The sequence below is a fragment of the Pseudophryne corroboree genome, chromosome 1, assembly GCF_028390025.1.
Source record: "Pseudophryne corroboree isolate aPseCor3 chromosome 1, aPseCor3.hap2, whole genome shotgun sequence".
Lineage (NCBI taxonomy): Eukaryota > Metazoa > Chordata > Amphibia > Anura > Myobatrachidae > Pseudophryne > Pseudophryne corroboree.
Window position 1 is genome coordinate 936,583,293 of NC_086444.1, and position 24,049 is coordinate 936,607,341.

At 49.3% G+C, this 24,049-nt stretch overlaps 1 protein-coding gene across 1 annotated transcript in view; it reads left to right on the top strand.

Moving 5' to 3' along the window:
- Window positions 1-2,993: 2,993 nt before the first annotated feature.
- NAA15 (N-alpha-acetyltransferase 15, NatA auxiliary subunit) overlaps window positions 2,994-24,049 on the top strand; it is a 266,058-nt gene continuing 245,002 nt past the window's right edge. The window contains exon 1 of the mRNA XM_063920367.1: window positions 2,994-3,425. Within this exon, the coding sequence (XP_063776437.1) occupies window positions 3,372-3,425 (54 nt within the window). The 5' untranslated portion in view covers window positions 2,994-3,371. The remainder of the gene's footprint in view (window positions 3,426-24,049) is intronic.

Consider the following 24,049-nt stretch of genomic DNA (forward strand, 5'->3'; position numbering starts at 1 on the left):
ACCGAGCCATCCGGCTTCGGTACCACAAAAAGAGTGGAATAATACCCCTTCCCTTGTTGCAGAAGAGGTACCTTGACTATCACCTGCTGAGAGTACAGCTTGTGAATGGCTTCCAACACCGTCTCCCTTTCGGAGGGGGACGTTGGTAAAGCAGACCTCAGGAAACGGCGAGGTGGATCTGTCTCTAATTCCAACCTGTATCCCTGAGATATTATCTGCAGGATCCAGGGATCTACTTGCGAGTGAGCCCACTGCGCGCTGTAATTTTTTGAGACGACCGCCCCACCGTCCCCGAGTCCGCTTGAGAAGCCCCAGCGTCATGCTGAGGCTTTTGTAGAAGCCGGGGAGGGCTTCTGATCCTGGGAAGGAGCTGCGTGTTGCTGTCTCTTCCCTCGACCTTTGCCTCGTGGCAAATATGAATAGCCCTTTGCTCTCTTATTTTTAAAGGAACGAAAGGGCTGCGGTTGAAAAGTCGGTGCCTTTTTCTGTTGGGGAGTGACTTGAGGTAGAAAGGTGGATTTCCCGGCTGTAGCCGTGGCCACCAAATCTGATAGACCGACTCCAAATAACTCCTCCCCCTTATACGGCAAAACTTCCATATGCCGTTTTGAATCCGCATCGCCTGTCCACTGTCGCGTCCATAAAGCTCTTCTGGCCGAAATGGACATAGCACTTACCCGTGATGCCAGTGTGCATATATCCCTCTGTGCATCACGCATATAAAGAAATGCATCCTTTATTTGTTCTAACGACAGTAAAATATTGTCCCTGTCCAGGGTATCAATATTTTCAATCAGGGATTCTGACCAAACTACCCCCGCACTGCCCATCCAGGCAGTTGCTACAGCTGGTCGTAGTATAACACCTGCATGTGTGTATATACTTTTTTGGATATTTTCCATCCTCCTATCTGATGGATCTTTAAGTGCGGCCGTCTCAGGAGAGGGTAACGCCACTTGTTTAGATAAGCGTGTTAGCGCCTTGTCCACCCTAGGAGGTGTTTCCCAGCGCTCCCTAACCTCTGGCGGGAAAGGGTATAATGCCAATAATTTCTTTGAAATTATCAGCTTTTTATCAGGGGCAACCCACGCTTCATTACACACGTCATTTAGTTCTTCTGATTCAGGAAAAACTATAGGTAGTTTTTTCATACCCCACATAATACCCTGTTTAGTGGTACCTGTAGTATCAGCTAAATGTAACGCCTCCTTCATTGCCAAAATCATATAACGTGTGGCCCTACTGGAAAATACGGTTGATTCGTCACCGTCACCACTGGAGTCATCGCCTGTGTCTGGGTCTGTGTCGACCGACTGAGGCAAAGGGCGTTTCACAGCCCCTGACGGTGTTTGAGTCGCCTGGACAGGCACTAATTGATTGTCCGGCCGTCTCATGTCGTCAAACGACTGCTTTAGCGTGTTGACACTATCCCGTAGTTCCATAAATAAAGGCATCCATTCTGGTGTCGACCCCCTAGGAGGTGACATCCCCATATTTGGCAATTGCTCCGCCTCCACACCAATATCGTCCTCATACATGTCGACACACACGTACCGACACACAGCAGACACACAGGGAATGCTCCTAATGAAGACAGGACCCACTAGCCCTTTGGGGAGACAGAGGGAGAGTTTGCCAGCACACACCAAAAGCGCTATATATATATCAGGGATAGCCTTATAATAAGTGCTCCCCTATAGCTGCTTTGTTATATAAAAATATCGCCATAAATTTGCCCCCCCTCTCTGTTTTACCCTGTTTCTGTAGTGCAGTGCAGGGGAGAGACCTGGGAGCCGTCCTGACCAGCGGAGCTGTGAGAGGAAATGGCGCCGTGTGCTGAGGAGATAGGCCCCGCCCCTTTTCCGGCGGGCTCGTCTCCCGCTATTTTGAGAAATCAGGCAGGGGTTAAATATCTCCATATAGCCTCTAGGGCTATATGTGAGGTATTTTTAGCCTTTATAGGTACTCATTTTGCCTCCCAGGGCGCCCCCCTCCCAGCGCCCTGCACCCTCAGTGACTGCCGTGTGAAGTGTGCTGAGAGGAAAATGGCGCACAGCTGCAGTGCTGTGCGCTACCTTTAGAAGACTGCAGGAGTCTTCAGCCGCCGATTCTGGACCTCTTCTGTCTTCAGCATCTGCAAGGGGGCCGGCGGCGCGGCTCCGGTGACCATCCAGGCTGTACCTGTGATCGTCCCTCTGGAGCTTGATGTCCAGTAGCCAAGAAGCCAATCCATCCTGCACGCAGGTGAGTTGACTCCTTCTCCCCTCAGTCCCTCGCTGCAGTGATCCTGTTGCCAGCAGGAATCACTGTAACATAAAAAACCTAGCTAAACTTTCTCTAAGCAGCTCTTTAGGAGAGCCACCTAGATTGCACCCTTCTCGGCCGGGCACAAAAATCTAACTGGAGTCTGGAGGAGGGTCATAGGGGGAGGAGCCAGTGCACACCACCTGATCGGAAAAGCTTTACTTTTTGTGCCCTGTCTCCTGCGGAGCCGCTATTCCCCATGGTCCTTTCAGGAACCCCAGCATCCACTAGGACGATAGAGAAAAGGTACTGTAGTAAAAAGGTACAGTTGGAGGGTATGCACAAGTGTATGGGCTACATTACATTCAATGAACCATTTCTCTGTAATAATAGGGTAACAGCTGCTCTGAACGCACAGCTAGTCACACACACCCGTACAGTATAAGGAATAACTTGACGCCTTCACTCACAATTAATAAGGGAGGATAAACCCCCCTCACAGCACATGAATGGCTGGTGTATACACTGAGTTGGCCTCTAGGTGCCAGCAGCGAGCAGGCAGTGCAATGGCCGCCGCCGAGATAGAAGTGCGGCTCCTGTCACTACCTTCCCCCAGTCACATGGCTGAGCAGATATCGGGTTAGTGTGGGGTGAGCCGGCAGGTCACAGTCACCCATATGTAAACACAGGCACAGGCTGTGACAGCTCGCCAGCACACACTCCCCCTCCCTGCATTCTTTGCCGCTGTACTACAGCCACATTGTTAAGGGCTGCTGCTGTTTCTTGCTGGTGGGCGGGCGTAGCAGGGTGTCAGCGGAAGGAGCCTGGCACCGGGTCATGGCGCACGCGCCATCCGCCCCGTGACCCGGGAAGCCGTCCCTCCTCCTTCCGCCATTTTGGCCTCTGCCTCTTGTCGGGTCTGTTTAGTTACCACGTGAATTACCCGGCCGGGGCCTTGACAGGCCAGGGAGGGGGAGAGCAAGCAGCGAGGCCGGTCTACGTGCGAGCGGTGACACCAGATCCGCCCATCGTGAGACACCGAGCCACGGCACGCGGAGCTCTTGAGGCGGGGAGCGGGGGCAGCAGCTCGTGCAGGTCCAACTGGAGGGGCGAGGAGCGGCCGCGAGATGCCGAGTGTCAGCCTCCCGCCCAAGGAGAACGCACTCTTCAAACGGATCCTGGTGAGAAGAGTGCAGGGGGTACTAGAGAGGGACACCCTGCTCAGAGAGGGGGACATAGAGAAGAGCACACTGCACTGGGGGGGGCATAGCGAGAGGCACACTGCACTGTGGTGGGGGGCATAGAGAGGGGAACACTGCACTGGGGGGATAGAGGGGCACACTGCACTTGGGGGGGGGATGTAGAGAGAAGCACATTGCACTGGGGGGATGTAGAGAGAAGCACATTGCACTGGGGGGGATGTAGAGAGAAGCACATTGCACTGGGGGGGGATGTAGAGAAGAAGCATACTGCACTGGGGGGGGATGTAGTGTGAAGCACATTGCACTGGCAGGCGATGTAGAGAGAAGCACATTGCACTGGCGGGGGATGTAGAGAGAAGCACATTGCACTGGCGGGGGATATAGAGAAGCACATTGCACTGGCGGGGGATATAGAGAAGCACATTGCACTGGCGGGGGAAGCACATTGCACTGGCGGGGGATGTAGAGAGAAGCACATTGCACTGGCGGGTGATGTAGAGAGAAGCACATTGCACTGGCGGGGGATGTAGAGAGAAGCACATTGCACTGGCGGGGGATGTAGAGAGAAGCACATTGCACTGGCGGGGGATGTAGAGAAGCACATTGCACTGGCGGGGGATGTAGAGAGAAGCACATTGCACTGGCGGGGGATGTAGAGAGAAGCACATTGCACTGGCGGGGGATGTAGAGAGAAGCACATTGCACTGGCGGGGGATGTAGAGAGAAGCACATTGCACAGGCGGGGGATGTAGAGAGAAGCACATTGCACTGGCGGGGGATGTAGAGAGAAGCACATTGCACTGGCGGAGGATGTAGAGAGAAGCACATTGCACTGGCGGGGGATGTAGAGAGAAGCACACTGCACTGGGTGGGGGTGGGGTGTAGAGAAAAGCACACTGCACGGGGTGGGGGTGGGGTGTAGAGAAAAGCACACTGCACTGGGTGGGGGTGGGGTGTAGAGAAAAGCACACTGCACTGGGTGGGGGTGGGGTGTAGAGAAAAGCACACTGCACTGGGTGGGGGGTTGTAGAGAGAAGCACACTGCACTGGGTGGGGGGGTGTAGAGAGAAGCACACTGCACTGGGTGGGGGGGTGTAGAGAGAAGCACACTGCACTGGGTGGGGGGGGGTGTAGAGAGAAGCACACTGCACTGGGGGGGTGTAGAGAGAGGCACACTGCACTGGGGGGGGGGGGTGTAGAGAGAGGCACACTGCACTGGGTGGGTGGGGGGGGGGGGTGTAGAGAGAAGCACACTGCACTGGGTGGGTGGGGGGGGGGTGTAGAGAGAAGCACACTGCAGTGGGTGGGGGTGGGGGTGTAGAGAGAAGCACACTGCACTGGGGTGGGGTGTAGAGAGAAGCACACTGCACTGGGTGGGGGGGTGTAGAGAGAAGCACACTGCACTGGGTGGGGGGGGTGTAGAGAGAAGCACACTGCACTGGGTGGGGGGGTGTAGAGAGAAGCACACTGCACTGGGTGGGGGGGGTGTACAGAGAAGCACACTGCACTGGGTGGGGGGAGTGTAGAGAGAAGCACACTGCACTGGAGGGGGGGTGTAGAGAGAAGCACACTGCACGGGGGGAGAGGACGACCCTTCCCTGGGGAGGGGGGGGAATAAAGAGAGGAGCACACTTCATTGGAAGGTATAGAGTAGAGAAGACCCTTCTCAGTGATGGGGAGGGTATAGAGAAGAACACATTTCCCTGTGACGGGGGTATAGAGAAGAGCACACTGTCCTGTGACTAGGGTGTATAGAGAAGAGCATACTACCCTGTGACTGTGGGTCGTGTAGAGAAGAGCACACTACCCTGTGACTGGGGAGGTATAGAGAAGTGCACACTTCCCCGTTGGGTGTAGAATAGAGACTACTGCCCTGTGACCGTGTTGTGTAGAGAAAAGCAGATTACCCGTGTGGGTATAGAGAAGAGCATACTACCTTGTGACTTGGAGGGGGGGGGTGTAGAGAAGAGCATACTACCCTGTGACTGTGGGTCGTGTAGAGAAGAGCACACTACCCTGTGACTGGGGAAGTATAGAGAAGTGCACACTTCCCCGTTGGGTGTAGAATAGAGACTACTGCCCTGTGACCGGGTTGTGTAGAGAAAAGCAGATTACCCGTGTGGGTATAGAGAAGAGCATACTACCCTGTGACTTGGAGGGGGGGGGGGGGTGTAGAGAAGAGCATACTACCCTGTGACTGGGGGGTATAGAGAGGAGCATACTACCCCGTGACTTGAGGGGGGGGGGGGATTACAGAGAAAAGCATACTACCCTGTGACTGGGGGTGGGGGGTGTAGAGAAGTGCATACTACCCTGTGACTGGGTGGGGGGGGGGGGGGTATAGAGGAGAGCACACTACCCTGTGACTGGGAGGGTATAGAGAAGAGCATATTACCCTGTGACTGGGGGGGGGGGGGAGGTATAGAGAAGAACACATTTCCCTGTGAGCGAGTTGGGTGTAGAGTAGAGCACACTACCCTGTGACTGGGGGGGTATAGAAAAGGGCACATTATCATGTGACTGTGCAGGTATTGAAAAGAGCACACTACCCTGTGACTGGGGAGGTATAGAGAATAGCACACTACCCTGAGACATGGGCGAGGGGGTATAGAGAAGAGCACACTGGATGGGGGGTGGGGTATAGAAAAGGGCACACTGCACTGGGGGGGGGGGAGGTATAGAGAAGAACACATTTCCCTGTGAGCGAGTTGGGTGTAGAGTAGAGCACACTACCCTGTGACTGGGGGGGTATAGAAAAGGGCACATTATCATGTGACTGTGCAGGTATTGAAAAGAGCACACTACCCTGTGACTGGGGAGGTATAGAGAATAGCAAACTACCCTGAGACATGGGCGAGGGGGTATAGAGAAGAGCACACTGGATGGGGGTGGGGTATAGAAAAGGGCACACTGCACTGGGGGGGGGGGAGGTATAGAGAAGAACACATTTCCCTGTGAGCGAGTTGGGTGTAGAGTAGAGCACACTACCCTGTGACTGGGGGGGGTATAGAAAAGGGGCACATTATCATGTGACTGTGCAGGTATTGAAAAGAGCACACTACCCTGTGACTGGGGAGGTATAGAGAATAGCACACTACCCTGAGACATGGGCGAGGGGGTATAGAGAAGAGCACACTGGATGGGGGTGGGGTATAGAAAAGGGCACACTGCACTGGGGGGGGGGGGAGGTATAGAGAAGAACACATTTCCCTGTGAGCGAGTTGGGTGTAGAGTAGAGCACACTACCCTGTGACTGGGGGGGTATAGAAAAGGGCACATTATCATGTGACTGTGCAGGTATTGAAAAGAGCACACTACCCTGTGACTGGGGAGGTATAGAGAATAGCACACTACCCTGAGACATGGGCGAGGGGGTATAGAGAAGAGCACACTGGATGGGGGTGGTGGTATAGAAAAGGGCACACTGCACTGGGGGGGGGGGGGGAGGTATAGAGAAGAACACATTTCCCTGTGAGCGAGTTGGGTGTAGAGTAGAGCACACTACCCTGTGACTGGGGGGGTATAGAAAAGGGCACATTATCATGTGACTGTGCAGGTATTGAAAAGAGCACACTACCCTGTGACTGGGGAGGTATAGAGAATAGCACACTACCCTGAGACATGGGCGAGGGGGTATAGAGAAGAGCACACTGGATGGGGGTGGGGTATAGAAAAGGGCACACTGCACTGGGGTGAGGAAGTATAGAGAAAAGCACACTGCACTGTGATGATTATAGAGAAGCGCTCACTGCACCCTGACTGGGGTGAAGGGGGCAGATGTAGATAGGATCACACTGAGCATGATTGGAAGGGAGATGTAGAGGAGCTCGGTGACTGGGATGGGGAAGTAGAGTAGCGCACTGCTGACTGGAGCAGGAGAGAGTGGAGCACACTACACTACTGAGGTGGTAGAGAGGAGTGCCCTATGGTGTAGGGAAATGGTTTGTGTTAGAGGAGAACAGCAGTGTCCTGGATGGATAGTATTAGAAATAAGTACACCGCATTATTTCTTGGTTGGATATAGAAAGGAGTACATTAACTGAAGGAGAGGAGTGACTGGTGCGCTACAGTTATAAACAGCAGCTTTAAAAAAAAACACTGATTGTCTGCATTCCTGCATGCAGAATGTACAAATGTAAAACGGCAATACTATTAATGCCAAAATCAAACCTGGAGATTAGGATATACGAGGGGGAAGCATTGTGAGGCGGGTCATGGGCACTCAGAACAGGCTTTGGAGGATAAAGTGTTTTCTGTACCGTCACTGCAAAGATTTTTTTTTTTTTGTTAGTTGTATTTGTTTTTTTTAGTTTAAGATTCTTAGTAACTCAGTGATGTCATGGCAACAAAATCTTGTTAAAGTAGTTATTCCAGCTTTTCCACTTTAGTTTCTATGCCATATGATTGTACCAGATCTGCCTTATATATAATTATATTTACATGTGCTGTGCAACTTAGCCCAAACTTTTGGCATCTGGTATTTCCTTCTGAGAAAGCCCATTTTGTCTTTAAACAGAATTTCAAAGTTTTGCACCCAAATGCAATTTGTGGGTCCGCTTCAAACGCCGTCCTCAAGGCACCCTTAACGGTTCAGGTCTCAGCACATGGGTGAAATGAAATTGGCTGAGAGGCTAATTAAGTCACCTGTGGTCAAGCATGGATATATCTGGACCGTTGGGGTGCCTCGAGTACCGCGTGTGAGAACCTCTGCTGCATGATTAGCCCGCTGATCACATGATGTGCAGCTAGCACACATCTGCCTATTATGATAGGCAGTTCTTCACAAATTTTCTTGTGTGCCTTTACAGGGTGCAAGGAAATACTTGCAATGTTCTGTTTTATTGCAGGCAGTTATGCGGATTTGCCCCTATGTGTTTGGAAATTCTTGGCAGCTCTTCAGTTTGTCAAGTGTTTTATTTTTTTATCTCCCCTGTTTCTTTAAAACTGGGAGATGCTGGATACTTGATTATATTTCTTATCCTTTATATCATTTATTTCTATTGATGGGATACTATGTTTTTTTGACATTATTGTAATTAAGATGCTATGTTTCATGAATTTCAATTGGCAGTTTCCACAGGTTGTTTTTTTTGTTTTGTTAGAGACCGTTCAGTAGACAGTTCTTTATTATTGAGTTCATGTGAAACAACCACTATGCAAATAACTCATATAAGCAACTTACAGCGCTTCCTGGACAAAATGCTGTGTTATATTCTGGGGCCGTATGCTGCTCACCACAAACTACACTGCTTTTGAACCAAATATTAAGGTCGTATTGTGGGATCAGCGTCATAACGTACTTGCAAGCTGTAACCTGCATTCATGTCAAATTGGCGCTTTTCATCAGCCAGTCTAATAACATTATGCTTCCTGCTCATGTACCTCCCATGGGAAGCAGGAACAAGCCTTCATGTGTCTGTGGCAGGTTGAAGAACGCTGCTTCAGCACTCTTTCCTCCCACCCACACAATAAATTGTGCCTCTTCATTAGTACATCGGTAGGTTTCACTTGTAAAAATATACCGGTAGTAAAATAATCTGTAAATTTAAAGTGTTTGTGATATAGAGCCCTCTGGGTGAGAGGTTGTTCCACAGTTTGGAGCCTTATACCAAAATATATATTCTACCCATTCTGTCATTCTGCCCACTGCCCCTGTCAGTTCTTTGCTCCATAAACTGTTTAGGAGTTCTCCACATGGTATCTTCAGAAATAAACACTTTGGGGTCAATTCAATTCGGCAACTTATGAATAGCGCCGGGAGTTAGCTCCCGACGCTATTCAATTCAGCTGCTAGTTACCCGCAATTGTCGGGAATTCTTCTCTCATCCCCGGGGGATGAGAGAAAAAACCCGACAAAAGTGCTGCCTCGCGGCCGCCGCGAGGCTGATTCTGTCGGGAATCAGCCTCGCGCCGGGGAGTTAAGTCGGAGAATGCCCGTTCTCCCGACAATTCAACCTGTTTAGTTGGCGAGAACGGGACATCGCCGACTTAACTGGAGCTGAATTGAATAGCGTCGGGAGCTAATTCCCGGCGCTATTCATAAGTTGCCGAATTGAATTGACCCCTTTGTGTGTTTGGGTGATTCTGAATCACAATATTTAACTTTTTTTGTTTGTTTCTGGATTTTGGAATACTTTGAATAGTTGTACCTGTAGGATATTCAGAATAAACAGGGGAACTTGTAGTTTACTTTATGGAAAAACGTGTTTCCTGCTAGTATGTTTCTTTCTTGAATGCAGTTTGTAACATGTTCTCTTTAATCACCACTGCAGCCTTGCAACTAATGTGTGGAAGAATTATTTGTAGTCTGTGCAAGTGACCACCTGTTTCCTCTATGAATACTTATACACCATGGCTGTCATACGCTTTCTGCCTCCCTCAGCACTATTGCCATGTGTCATAATAATACATGACTATGGTTTTGTAGGTTGTTGTTTTTTTAAACTCCATTTTTTGTACTTTATTATATTACTTAAAGGGCTCACTAGGCGCACAGAACCGATAAGTTTTAAAACGTGAGATTTCTTGGTAATACAAAAATAACTACACTTTTTAACTAAATACAAATGTAATGTTTTGATGCTGCTCTACATACTGTCACACAATATTGTGAAGGAGCATCTGCTGAGTTTGACATTATTCATAAGCATACTCTGTCATGCATAACACACACAGCACCGGGATAGTCTGTTCTGCTTTATAATTTGTAACAAACATGGCATTAAAACAGGGCTGGTTAATAACAGCCAGAATGGTAAGAAGGCTCTGCTGACAAGCTTACAATCTATAGGATAAGAGGATGTGCTGCAATCGGAGACCTGCAGAATGTTCAGCTGACCAGTAACTGCCTGATTCTGTCAGAATGCATCAGACATCATGTTGAATCTGGTTTCTATACTAGAAAGGTGCATCTATTGTCTAGTGTAATTAAAGCACCTTTGTGGAACACAACTAATTGTAATATTCATTTGGCCTATACTTTTATGCTTTTACTACTTCCCAGCCCATCAAAATGACGGAGCAGCATAACAGTAATGTCAGCGCCAGCGGCTGTGTGCGCCCGAACAGGGCAACACTTGAATTGCTCCATCAGGCACCATCTAGTGGCCATCAGTGTGCAAAACACTTGAATTCTCCCCGTAGAGGTGAGGAGTAGCGTTACCCTTTTATTATATAGTATATAGTCCTAATTCCTTTTGTGACTTCTAGTTTCTGATTATGTATTTTCTGCGGCATACCCAGTTGTCAGCGCCGACTGCTTGAGCTGCCGATGCCCTGCATGCTAAGCCCCAGAAGGTGCACTGTTCCTTGCAGCCTCAGAAGCTGCAAGGAACGTTCACAGTAAAATGCACCCTCTTGGAAACCCATAGGGTGAAATTCAGATGTAATTTGCGCCAGCAGATAGCGTCCAACGGATCTATTCAATTGTTGCTCCATTTGTTCACTATCTGCTGCCGGCACTGACATTTTAGGTCGCACCCCGGTGGGGCAAGCTGAAATGTGTGAAAAGTGATGCGTTCCCAAACAGCATTAGTTTAGTCGGATTTAGCAGCTTTACACGGCTACACCTGTCACTATTGAGCGTGATAACGGAGATCAATTGAATATCGCCCCTACAATCTCCCGTCACTTTAGAAGGGAGATCAGGGGAGATAACAATTGAATTCTCCCCATAGATTACAGCATTTTGCGCTAAGTATAATGGTTACTACTTGGGGATAATGCAGAACACTTGTTTAAAGCTGGCCTTTTTCCCTTCACTGTAAACCCCGATATGCCTCTCTGTAATGCATTGAGCTTCTGTACTTTGGTTATACATGCATGCATTATTGTTAGGGGAAGTGCATTAAATACTTAACGCTGGGTACACACTGTGCGATGGTGTATCCCAGCGACAATGCAAAGTAGTTATAACCATACGTCGCACCGCCGTACAAACTACATGATATTGGGGGTCATTCCGACCCGATCGCTCGCTGCAGTTTATCGCAGCGATGGGGTCGGAATTGCGCCGGCGCATGGCCGTCGTTCACTAGCGATCGCCTCTGCCTGATTGACAGGCAGAGGTGGTCAGAGGGCAGAAGGGGGCTGGATGGCAGCGTTAAGCCGCCGCGGCCCGGCCAACGCAGGCGTGTCCGGACCGTTGGGGCGGGCCACAGCAGCTGCAGCCAATGGCAGCGACAATCAACTCTCGGCCAGCCGCAGGAGCTGCGCTGGCCGGGAGTTACTCCACAAATACAAGAGCATCGCCGCTGTGCGATGCTTTTGTATTTGTGCGTGGGGGGGCGCGGACTGACATGCGGGGCGGACTAGCCCTGTGCTGGGCGTCCCCCCGCATGTCAGGAAAGATGATCGTAGCTGTGCTAAATTTAGCACAGCTACGATCAACTCGGAATGACCCCCATTGTAAGACAGTGCAATGTATCGTTATATACTGCATGTAGAATACATTGCGTTGTCCGTTGGATCACCCTGCCTGACGTGCAGCGCATTAGGGTGGATGATCCCATGGACGACAGACCACGGGTATACAATATGTGCGATATATCATTCCAATCGGTGTTGGGATGTTGCAGTGTACCCATCCTTTTTTTTTTTTTTTTTTTTTAATTCTTTATTTTTCATTTTGTAATATAAAACATTTTCCAAATATGTCAACATATATATCCAAAATAGAACGCATACAACAGTCATATGACTTATCAGCTGTAGTTATAGACATCAGTAAATGTTTGCAGCAAAAAGAAATCAGCAGATTCATTTATATTATCTTAAACCGTGTAACGTTCAATAGAATTTGCAAAATCTAAAATCAAGAGCAGCCCCATGACGGTATCGCTTAATAACATAGCATTTATATAAGGTATGAGGCATTCGACATTTGGAACAAATAGATAAAGAAGAGGACAAGGGGAAGAAGGGAGAGAGGGGGGAAGAAGAATGGGGAGGGAAGTAAGTGGGCCACACACGTAGAATATATCGAAGCTAGAGCGGAGGCCCTAAGAACCTCCGTCAGCAGTGTATAGTCAGGGTGCATAGTCAGCATAGGTCTTAGTAGTCTTGAATTCAATCCAAGGAAGCCAAGTAGCTATATAGTCTGAGTATTTGTCTAAGGCGGCAGAATAAACATCCTCCATATGCATGTAAAAATCAATGCGTTGGAACCATTCCCATAATGTCGGTGGGTTAGTGGATCTCCAATGCACCGGGACTACAGCTCTTGCTGCGTTGTTTAAGTGTTTAATGAGGGATTTCTTGTAGCGAGAGAGGGGTATATCTGAATGTGATAATAGCCAAAAGTCTGGGCCCAGCGGGACTGGGCCACCCAAAATCTTTGTGGATAGATCCATGATCGTTTTCCAGAATGGGGCAATTGACGGGCAGTCCCACCATATATGGATCAGTGTGCCCGTACCCATACCACATCGCCAACACAGAGGGGAGACCGAGGGGTAATATTTATGTAGAAGTGACGGGCATCTATACCATCTCGTCAGTAATTTGTATTGCGTTTCCACAACGTCCAGACTAGTGGAGCATTGTGCCATAACCTTGCAGTGTGTGTCCCAGTGGATCTTGATTCCCCGGTGTATTAAGTCTTTATCCCATGTGTCACAAAGAGAGGGAACAGTAGGAAAGGAGCCCTGTTGGAAGAATTTTGTAGATACCGGACACTACGTGTGAGGGGGTTATCCCTTGACTACACATGGATTCAAAGGGAGTAAGAGCTTTATAAAAGTCTATCGCCTCTCGTTGTGAGGTAACAAAATGGTGTACCTGAAGGTAAAACCAATCATCTTTAGCGGGAATATCGCCCGCACTCTGTATTTCAGAGAACGTTTTGATTTTGCCATGTGCAAGCAAGTGACCCACCCTAGTCACACCCGCCCCCTCCCATCTAGAAGCAATCTTATTGGACCCTCCCGGGGGGAACAACGGGTTGTCGAAGATAGGCCTAAGGGTTGTTCGTCTAGACGAAATTCCCATCTTGTAGCGAAGCGTCCGCCATAAAGCTAAAGTAGGCCCCACTGTGGGATGCGATGAGCGGCTAAATCTAGGAAGCCAGGGCACTGTCTGTAGGTTAAGATTGGTAGAAGACGATTCCAGTTCAACCCACTGCTTTCTATGTGGAATGGGACGGGACCAGTCCACCACTCTATGCAGTAACGTGGCATGGTAGTATGCGGAAATCATAGGCAATTGTTGTCCGCCTTGAGATTTCAGTCTAGATAAATGGCTATGCTTGAACCTAGGTTTCCGGCCACCCCATATAAAGTGGCTTATCGCCTTGTGTGCTTCAGCTAAAAATTGAGAGGGAAGTTTCAAAGGAATGGTTTGAAAAAGGTATAGCAACCTGGGAAGAATGTTCATCTTTACTATATTTATACGGCCTAGCCATGAGAACCTCTGTGTGAGCCAGTGCCTCATCTCCTGTCTCAGTTTACGAAGTAGAGGGGTATGATTAATAGCAATCATAGTGGTAAGTGTCGATGGAATCTGTATTCCTAGATATGTAATATGGGATTTTTGCCATGTGAATTGGAACGATTGCGATAAGAGGGATGCCGTGGCAGATGGAAGCGTGATATTCATTGCCATGGATTTCGAATAATTGATTTTAAAATTCGACATATCTCCGAACCGTGCGAATTCCTTCACAAGGTTGGGTAGAGAAATCAGAGGATTCGTTATGACCGCTAATAAGTCATCAGCAAAGAGGGCCAGGCGATGGTCAGCTTTACCTACCCGCAGTCCCGCAATGTCAGGGTTGCGTCTAATCGCACGTGCCAGGGCCTCCATGCATAAAACAAAGATTAAGGGTGACAGCGGACAACCCTGGCGTGTGCCGTTAGAGATTGAAATGGATTCGGAAAGGACGCCATTCACCCTGACCCGCGCAGACGGGGCCCTATATAATGAGAGAATCTTTTGTAGAAAAACATCCCCCAGACCCAATCGCCGAAGCACTGCCTCCATAAAATCCCAATCCACCCGATCAAAGGCCTTTTCTGCGTCTGTGGAAAGGAGCATGAGAGGCGTATCAGTCATCTGCGCGTGTGCTATCAGATCAATGACTCTAATAGTATTATCTCTGGCCTCTCTGCCCATAACAAAGCCGACTTGATCAGGGTGGATTATATCTGGTAGCAGTGGCTTAAGGCGATTAGCCATGAGCTTTGTAAATAACTTAACATCTACATTTAACAGCGATATCGGCCTATAGCTAGAAGGGAGCGTCGGGTCTTTAGAGTCTTTTGGAATGACAGTAATATGGGCGCCTAAGGACTGGCTCGAAAAAGGAGCCATTGATGATATGGCATTGCAGGCCTGTAGGAGAAGGGGGCTGAGTTTATCCTGAAAGGCCTTATAATATGTGACTGGGAAACCATCCGGTCCCGGGCTTTTACCATTGGGAGACGCTTTTAGGGCAACCATCAGTTCTTTCTCAGTAAAGCGGTCATCTAGTGCCCGAGTAATGTCCGATGGAAGGGTCGGGAAAGAGATCTCATCCAAAAATTCTTGTATTTTATGTTTGTGGTCAGCGCGTGCGGTTGTCGTCTGCCTAGAGGTCAGGTTGTATAAGGCTGAGTAATAAGTATGGAAGATCGCCGCTATTTCCGTATCAGAGGCCCGGGATATCCCGTCAGCACCTGTGAGCTTAGGTATGTATGTCAAAGATCTCTGAGCTCTAAGAGCACGCGCTAGAAGTTTACCGGGTTTATTTCCCCATCTATGATATTTATGTCGACATTTACGGAATGCCCTACGGGTACCGTCACTGAGTAAGTTGTTAAGGGCTTGCCTCGCTGTTTGGAGTTCAACATAAGTATCTGACGCCAACGTGGATTTATGAGTCAATTCCAGTATTTTGATTTTCTCCAATAAGGCATTTCTACACTCAGCCTTCTGTTTTTTCAGACGTGAGCCCATTTGTATGCACTGGCCTCTAATCACACATTTGTGTGCCTCCCACAGTACAACCGGAGATATATCTCCAGTCGCGTTCAAAGAGATGTAGTCGTCTATTGCTGTCTCAATTTGGCCTCGATAAACAGGATCTCGAAGGAGTTGTTCATTGAATCGCCAGCGCCAATGTTTGGGGGGGGGGGATGACGGAGAGCGAGGGTTAGCGTAATCGGTGCATGGTCTGACATTGTTATTTGGCCGATAGTTGCATCAACCAATAAATCTAGATGGGCATGGCTCACACAGAGGCAATCTATTCGAGAATATGAGTTATGTGGGGGTGAGTAAAAGGTAAAATCTTTATCTGAAGGGTGCAAAAGACGCCAGGCGTCGACCAATTGAAAATCATGTAAAACAGTCCTAAATCTCCTGGACTCTCTAAGAGTGTTTCGTGGGGACCCAGAGGAAGAATCCAAGCGAGGTTCAAGGACCCAATTAAGATCCCCACCCACCACCAGAGTACCCAGTATGTTTTGCTCGATTAGTTCCAACGATTCTCTAAGGAACCGGGTTTGGCCCTGGTTGGGAAGGTAGAGGTTTACGAAGGTGAATGTCTGATGGGCTATGGAAGCCCTAACCAGAATCCCCCTCCCGTCACCGATCAGCGTTACGGAGACATCCTGCAATCTCAAATGTTTGGCGAAAAGAATGGCAACACCCCTAGCCTTCGCCCCAGAATAGTCGTTAAAATAACCAATGGGAAAATGACGAGAGCAAAGGCCGGGGGAGACCCCCTGCTTGAAATGTGTTTCCTGCAGGAAAACAACTTCCGCCCCATCAGTATGTAAGGTATGTAGTAGGCCTGATCTCTTTTCAGGGACATTTAAACCCTTTACATTGTATGAAACAATTTTTAAGCTAGCCATATAGAAATGAAAGCAGGGATCGACTTATTGAATGATTCATCTCGACTATGATTCTGACACATTGCTGTACCATGAGATAACTGAACGTGGTAGTGGCACAGGAGAGGGGGGGGAAGGCGGGTGGACACATGAGGAAGGAAAGGGAGACATAGGAATTGTAACATAGAAAAAGAAATGGAAAAAAACCAAAAAAAAGAAAACATAGACAACAACATATAGTAGCAGTCTCTGTATTGATAGCCACGGGTATAGATTAAGCCTCCCATGGTCTAAAAAATATACAGCAGAGGGGGGGGGGGGGTTCAAAGGGTGATATCGGGCTCAACAATTTTTAGTAAGTAAGTAAAGTAACAATCCCAAGGGATACATCCTGGTCGGCAAGGAAGTGGGTAGAAGGAAACAAAACAGCCACCTCCTCCCACTCCGTCACCTAATCCCACACAGCCCATAAGAAACCGCCCTGGTTAATTACGTAAATAATTTCTAATATTAAGAAAAAAGCATGTGCTCACAGGGCAGTTGAAGCTCACATATTAATCAACCAATAACAAGATCAATGTGAGCATGCAGTGGGGTAACCAGGAAAAAAAAGATAACACAATTTAGGCTGGTCGACGGAATCAAGAAATTCCCGATGCTTCGTCCGGTTTCCCAGTCCGATTGCGTCGTCTGGAGACGCCCACTGTTTTCCAAGGCTCCCTGCGGGGCAGTGCCGATGTGGGAAGTTGCAGGGGGTCCATCCAATTTGGCAATGAGATCAGCGTCAGACCCAATGCGGTACAAAATGATGGGATACCATCATAGTCCTCAAGTACATGTCTGTTCCCATCCCGGGTGACTTGGATGCTCAAAGGGAAGCCCCAGCGGAATCTGATATCCTTCTTCCGAAGAGCTTCCGTGAGGGGATGGAGGAGACGCCTTTGCTGTAGGGTCGTCCAAGAGAGGTCCTGGAAGATCTGTATGTGGTGGCCATTAAAATCTATGGTCGAGGTCTGTCTTGACTTCTGTAGTATAGTCTCTTTCATTTGAAAGTAGTGCAGCCGGCAGATGACATCTCTAGGCCGCTCCGTGGGTGCTCCTCTCGGCCGTAGTGCCCGATGTGCTCTATCAAATTCTATCTGGGAGCTGGGATCGACGCCAATGAGGTTGTTAAATATTGTAGTCAGTGTCGTCACTAGGGCCTGGGGCTGTACATCTTCAGGTAAACCCTTGACCCTCAAGTTGTTCCGTCTACCTCTGTTGTCTATATCACCCAGCCTACGCCTCGTTTCAGTGGTGGTACGTGAGTATCGGGATACTAGATCGTGGAGGTCGGCGAGTTTAGAGTCTGTTGCATCTCTGTGCTCCTCCAGGTCGACCACTCTGTTTGCTACTTGCGTGAGATCAGACTGGATGGTGGATAGGCTCGCCTGTAGGGAATCATGGATTCTTTTTTCCATATTAGACAAATCTTGTTGAATGTCTTGGCGAGTCGGAAGAGAGCGTAGTTGTATGAGGACTACCGCCATATCCGCAGAGTCTCTGCCCACAGGCCCGGTTTGTCGGTGTTTCGGAGAGGACGGGGTCCCGGTCTCCTCCATTATGGTTGACGGCGAGGAGTCAGGGAGAGGTGTAGAGATGGCGGGGTCAGGAACGGGGGCGCCAAATAAAGTATGAAAGGCTGCAGCTTGCGTAGTCGCGAGTTTAGCTTTTGACGCGTTGCCAGAGCGGCGTCGTCTTGTCATTTGTCTGAGTGATGAGAGCAGAGTCCAGAACGGTGCCCCGAGGAAGAAAACATTTAGGATATATCCCAATCTGAAGTAGAACCCGTTATCCCCTCTGCGTGGTTTGGCCTTTTCTCTAACGTCCTAGTGGATGCTGGGGACTCCGTCAGGACCATGGGGATTAGCGGCTCCGCAGGAGACAGGGCACAAAAATAAAGCTTTAGGATCAGGTGGTGTGCACTGGCTCCTCCCCCTATGACCCTCCTCCAAGCCTCAGTTAGGTTTTTGTGCCCGTCCGAGCAGGGTGCAATCTAGGTGGCTCTCCTAAAGAGCTGCTTAGAAAAAGTTTTTAGGTTTTTTATTTTCAGTGAGTCCTGCTGGCAACAGGCTCACTGCATCGAGGGACTTAGGGGAGAGAAGTCAACTCACCTGCGTGCAGGATGGATTGGCTTCTTAGGCTACTGGACACCATTAGCTCCAGAGGGATCGAACACAGGCCCAGCCATGGAGTCCGGTCCCGGAGCCGCGCCGCCGACCCCCCTTGCAGATGCCGAAGATGGAAGAGGTCCAGAAGCAGGCGGCAGAAGACTTTTCAGTCTTCCTGAGGTAGCGCACAGCACTGCAGCTGTGCGCCATTGTTGTCAGCACACTTCACACAGCGGTCACGGAGGGTGCAGGGCGCTGGGGGGGCGCCCTGAGCAGCAATGTATAATACCTTTTTATGGCTAAAAAATACATCACATATAGCCCTTGAGGCTATATGGATGTATTTAACCCCTGCCAGATCTCACAAACTCCGGAGAAGAGCCCGCCGAAATAGGGGGCGGGGCTTATTCTCCTCAGCACACCGCCATTTTCCTGCTCAGCTCCGCTGTGAGGAAGGCTCCCAGGACTCTCCCCTGCACTGCACTACAGAAACAGGGTAAAACAGAGAGGGGGGGGGGCACTTTTTTTGGCGATATTACTATATTTAAGCTGCTATAAGGATACAACACTTATATAGGGTTGTTCCCATATATATTATAGCGCTTGGGTGTGTGCTGGCAAACTCTCCCTCTGTCTCCCCAAAGGGCTAGTGGGGTCCTGTCTTCAATAGAGCATTCCCTGTGTGTCTGCTGTGTGTCGGTACGTGTGTGTCGACATGTATGAGGACGATGTTGGTGTGGAGGCAGAGCAATTGCCGGTAATGGTGATGTCACCCCCCAGGGAGTCGACACCGGAATGGATGGCTTTGTTTATGGAATTACGTGATAATGTCAGCACATTACAAAAATCAGTTGACGACATGAGACGGCCGGAAAACCAGTTAGTACCTGCCCAGGCGTCTCAGACACCGTCAGGGGCTGTAAAACGCCCTTTACCTCAGTCGGTCGACACAGACCCAGACACGGACACTGAATCTAGTGTCGACGGTGAAGAAACAAACGTATTTTCCAGTAGGGCCACACGTTATATGATCACGGCAATGAAGGAGGCTTTGCATATCTCTGATACTACAAGTACCACAAAAAGGGGTATTATGTGGGGGGTGAAAAAACTACCTGTAGTTTTTCCTGAATCAGAGGAATTGAATGATGTATGTGATGAAGCGTGGGTTAACCCAGATAGAAAAGTGCTAATTTCAAAAAAGTTATTGGCATTATACCCTTTCCCGCCAGAGGTTAGGGCGCGCTGGGAAACACCCCCTAAGGTGGATAAGGCGCTCACACGCTTATCAAAACAAGTGGCGTTACCGTCTCCTGATACGGCCGCCCTCAAGGATCCAGCTGATAGGAGGCTGGAAACTACCCTAAAAAGTATATACACACATACTGGTGTTATACTGCGACCAGCCATCGCCTCAGCCTGGATGTGCAGTGCTGGGGTGGTCTGGTCGGATTCCCTGACTGAAAATATTGATACCCTGGATAGGGACAGTATTTTACAGACTTTAGAGCAATTAAAGGATGCTTTTCTTTATATGCGAGATGCTCAGAGGGATATTTGCACTCTGGCATCGAGAGTAAGTGCGATGTCCATATCTGCCAGAAGAAGTTTATGGACACGACAGTGGTCAGGTGATGCGGATTCCAAGCGGCATATGGAAGTATTGCCGTATAAAGGGGAGGAATTATTTGGCGTCGGTCTATCGGATTTGGTGGCCACGGCAACTGCCGGGAAATCCACCTTTTTACCTCAGACCCCCTCCCAACAGAAAAAGACACCGTCTTTTCAGCCGCAGTCCTTTCGGTCCTATAAGAAGCGGGCAAAAGGACAGTCATATCTGCCCCGAGGCAGAGGAAAGGGTAAGAGAGGGCAGCAAGCAGCTCCTTCCCAGGAACAGAAGCCCTCCGCGGGTTCTGCAAAGCCCTCAGCATGACGCTGGGGCTTTACAAGCGGACTCAGGAACGGTGGGGGGTCGACTCAAGAATTTCAGCGCGCAGTGGGCTTGCTCACAGGTGGACCCCTGGATCCTGCAGGTAGTATCTCAGGGTTACAGGTTGGAATTCGAGAAGTCTCCCCCTCGCCGGTTCCTAAAGTCTGCTTTGCCAACGTCTCCCTCAGACAGGGCGACGGTATTGGAAGCCATTCACAAGCTGTTTTCTCAGCAGGTGATAGTCAAGGTACCCCTCCTACAACAGGAAAAGGGGTATTACTCCACGCTATTTGTGGTACCGAAGCCGGACGGCTCGGTAAGACCTATTCTAAATCTGAAATCGTTGAACCTGTACATACAAAAATTCAAGTTCAAGATGGAATCACTCAGAGCAGTTATAGCGAATCTGGAAGAAGGGGACTTTATGGTGTCCCTGGACATAAAAGATGCTTACCTGCATGTCCCAATTTGCCCTTCACATCAAGGGTACCTCAGGTTCGTGGTGCAAAACTGTCATTATCAGTTTCAGACGCTGCCGTTTGGATTGTCCACGGCACCTCGGGTCTTTACCAAGGTAATGGCCGAAATGATGATTCTTCTGCGAAGAAGAGGCGTATTAATTATCCCTTACTTGGACGATCTCCTGATAAGGGCAAGGTCCAGAGAACAGCTGGAGGACGGAGTAGCACTAACCCAAGTAGTGCTGCAACAACACGGGTGGATTCTGAATTTTCCAAAATCTCAGTTGACCCCGACAACACGTCTGCTGTTCCTGGGAATGATTCTGGACACGGTTCAGAAAAAGGTGTTTCTTCCGGAGGAGAAAGCCAAGGAGTTATCCGAACTTGTCAGGAACCTCCTAAAACCAGGAAAAGTGTCTGTGCATCAATGCACAAGAATCCTTGGAAAGATGGTGGCTTCTTACGAAGCAATCCCATTCGGCAGATTCCACGCACAAACTTTTCAGTGGGATCTGCTGGACAAATGGTCCGGATCGCATCTGCAGATGCATCAGCGGATAACCTTATCGCCAGGGACAAGGGTGTCTCTTCTGTGGTGGTTGCAGAGTGCTCATCTGTTAGAAGGCCGCAGATTCGGCATACAGGACTGGGTCCTGGTGACCACGGATGCCAGTCTGAGAGGCTGGGGAGCGGTCACACAGGGAAGAAACTTCCAGGGAGTATGGTCAAGCCTGGAGATGTCTCTTCACATAAATATACTAGAGCTAAGAGCGATTTACAATGCTCTAAGCCTGGCAAAACCCCTGCTTCAGGGTCAGCCGGTGTTGATCCAGTCGGACAACATCACGGCAGTCGCCCACGTAAACAGACAGGGCGGCACAAGAAGCAGGAGAGCAATGGCAGAAGCTGCAAGGATTCTTCGCTGGGCGGAAGATCATGTGATAGCACTGTCAGCAGTGTTCATTCCAGGAGTGGACAACTGGGAAGCAGACTTCCTCAGCAGACACGATCTACACCCGGGAGAGTGGGGACTTCATCCAGAAGTCTTCCACATGATTGTGAACCGTTGGGAAAAACCAAAGGTGGATATGATGGCGTCTCGCCTCAACAAAAAACTGGACAGGTATTGCGCCAGGTCAAGAGACCCTCAGGCAATAGCTGTGGACGCTCTGGTAACACCGTGGGTGTTCCAGTCAGTGTATGTGTTTCCTCCTCTGCCTCTCATACCCAAAGTACTGAGAATTATACGGCAAAGGGGAGTAAGAACGATACTCGTGGCTCCGGATTGGCCAAGAAGAACTTGGTACCCGGAACTTCAGGAGATGCTCACGGAAAATCCGTGGCCTCTACCTCTAAGAAGGGACCTGATTCAGCAGGGACCGTGTCTATTCCAAGACTTACCGCGGCTGCGTTTGACGGCGTGGCGGTTGAACGCCGAATTCTAAGGGAAAAAGGCATTCCAGAAGAGGTCATTCCTACACTGGTTAAAGCCAGGAAGGAGGTGACTGCACAACATTATCACCGCATTTGGAGAAAATATGTTGCGTGGTGTGAGGCCAGGAAGGCCCCCACGGAGGAATTTCAATTGGGTCGATTCCTACATTTCCTACAAACAGGATTGTCTATGGGCCTCAAGTTGGGGTCCATTAAGGTTCAAATTTCGGCCCTGTCGATTTTCTTCCAGAAAGAATTGGCTTCAGTTCCTGAAGTCCAGACTTTTGTAAAAGGAGTACTACATATACAGCCCCCGGTTGTGCCCCCAGTGGCTCCGTGGGACCTTAATGTAGTTTTGGATTTTCTCAAATCCCATTGGTTTGAGCCACTCAAATCGGCGGATTTGAAATATCTTACATGGAAAGTAACCATGCTACTGGCCCTGGCTTCAGCCAGGAGAGTGTCAGAATTGGCGGCTTTATCGTATAAAAGCCCATATCTGATTTTCCATTCGGACAGGGCAGAACTGCGGACGCGTCCTCATTTTCTGCCTAAGGTGGTGTCAGCGTTTCACCTGAACCAGCCTATTGTGGTGCCTGCGGCTACTAGCGATTTGGAGGATTCCAAGTTGCTGGACGTTGTCAGGGCATTGAAAATATATATTTCAAGGACGGCTGGAGTCAGAAAATCTGACTCGCTGTTTATACTGTATGCACCCAACAAGCTGGGTGCTCCTGCTTCTAAGCAGACGATTGCTCGTTGGATTTGTAGCACAATTCAACTTGCACATTCTGTGGCAGGCCTGCCACAGCCTAAATCTGTCAAGGCCCATTCCACAAGGAAGGTGGGCTCATCCTGGGCGGCTGCCCGAGGGGTCTCGGCATTACAACTCTGCCGAGCAGCTACGTGGTCGGGGGAGAACACGTTTGTAAAATTCTACAAATTTGATACCCTGGCTAAAGAGGACCTGGAGTTCTCTCATTCTGTGCTGCAGAGTTATCCGCACTCTCCCGCCCGTTTGGGAGCTTTGGTATAATCCCCATGGTCCTGACGGAGTCCCCAGCATCCACTAGGACGTTAGAGAAAATAAGATTTTACTTACCGATAAATCTATTTCTCGTAGTCCGTAGTGGATGCTGGGCGCCCATCCCAAGTGCGGATTGTCTGCAATACTTGTACGTAGTTATTGTTACAAAAAAATCGGGTTGTTTCTTGTTGTGAGCCGTCTGTTCAGAGGCTCCTACGTTGTCATACTGTTAACTGGGTTCAGATCACAAGTTGTACGGTGTGATTGGTGTGGCTGGTATGAGTCTTACCCGGGATTCAAAATCCTTCCTTATTGTGTACGCTCGTCCGGGCACAGTATCCTAACTGAGGCTTGGAGGAGGGTCATAGGGGGAGGAGCCAGTGCACACCACCTGATCCTAAAGCTTTATTTTTGTGCCCTGTCTCCTGCGGAGCCGCTAATCCCCATGGTCCTGACGGAGTCCCCAGCATCCACTACGGACTCCGAGAAATAGATTTATCGGTAAGTAAAATCTTATTATTTCTCTGACGTCCTAGTGGATGCTGGGGACTCCGTAAGGACCATGGGGAATAGCGGCTCCGCAGGAGTCTGGGCACAAAAGTAAAGCTTTAGGACTACCTGGTGTGCACTGGCTCCTCCCCCTATGACCCTCCTCCAAGCCTCAGTTAGATTTTTGTGCCCGAACGAGAAGGGTGCACACTAGGTGGCTCTCCTGAGCTGCTTAGTGAAAAGTTTAGTTTTTAGGTTTTTATTTTCAGTGAGACCTGCTGGCAACAGGCTCACTGTATC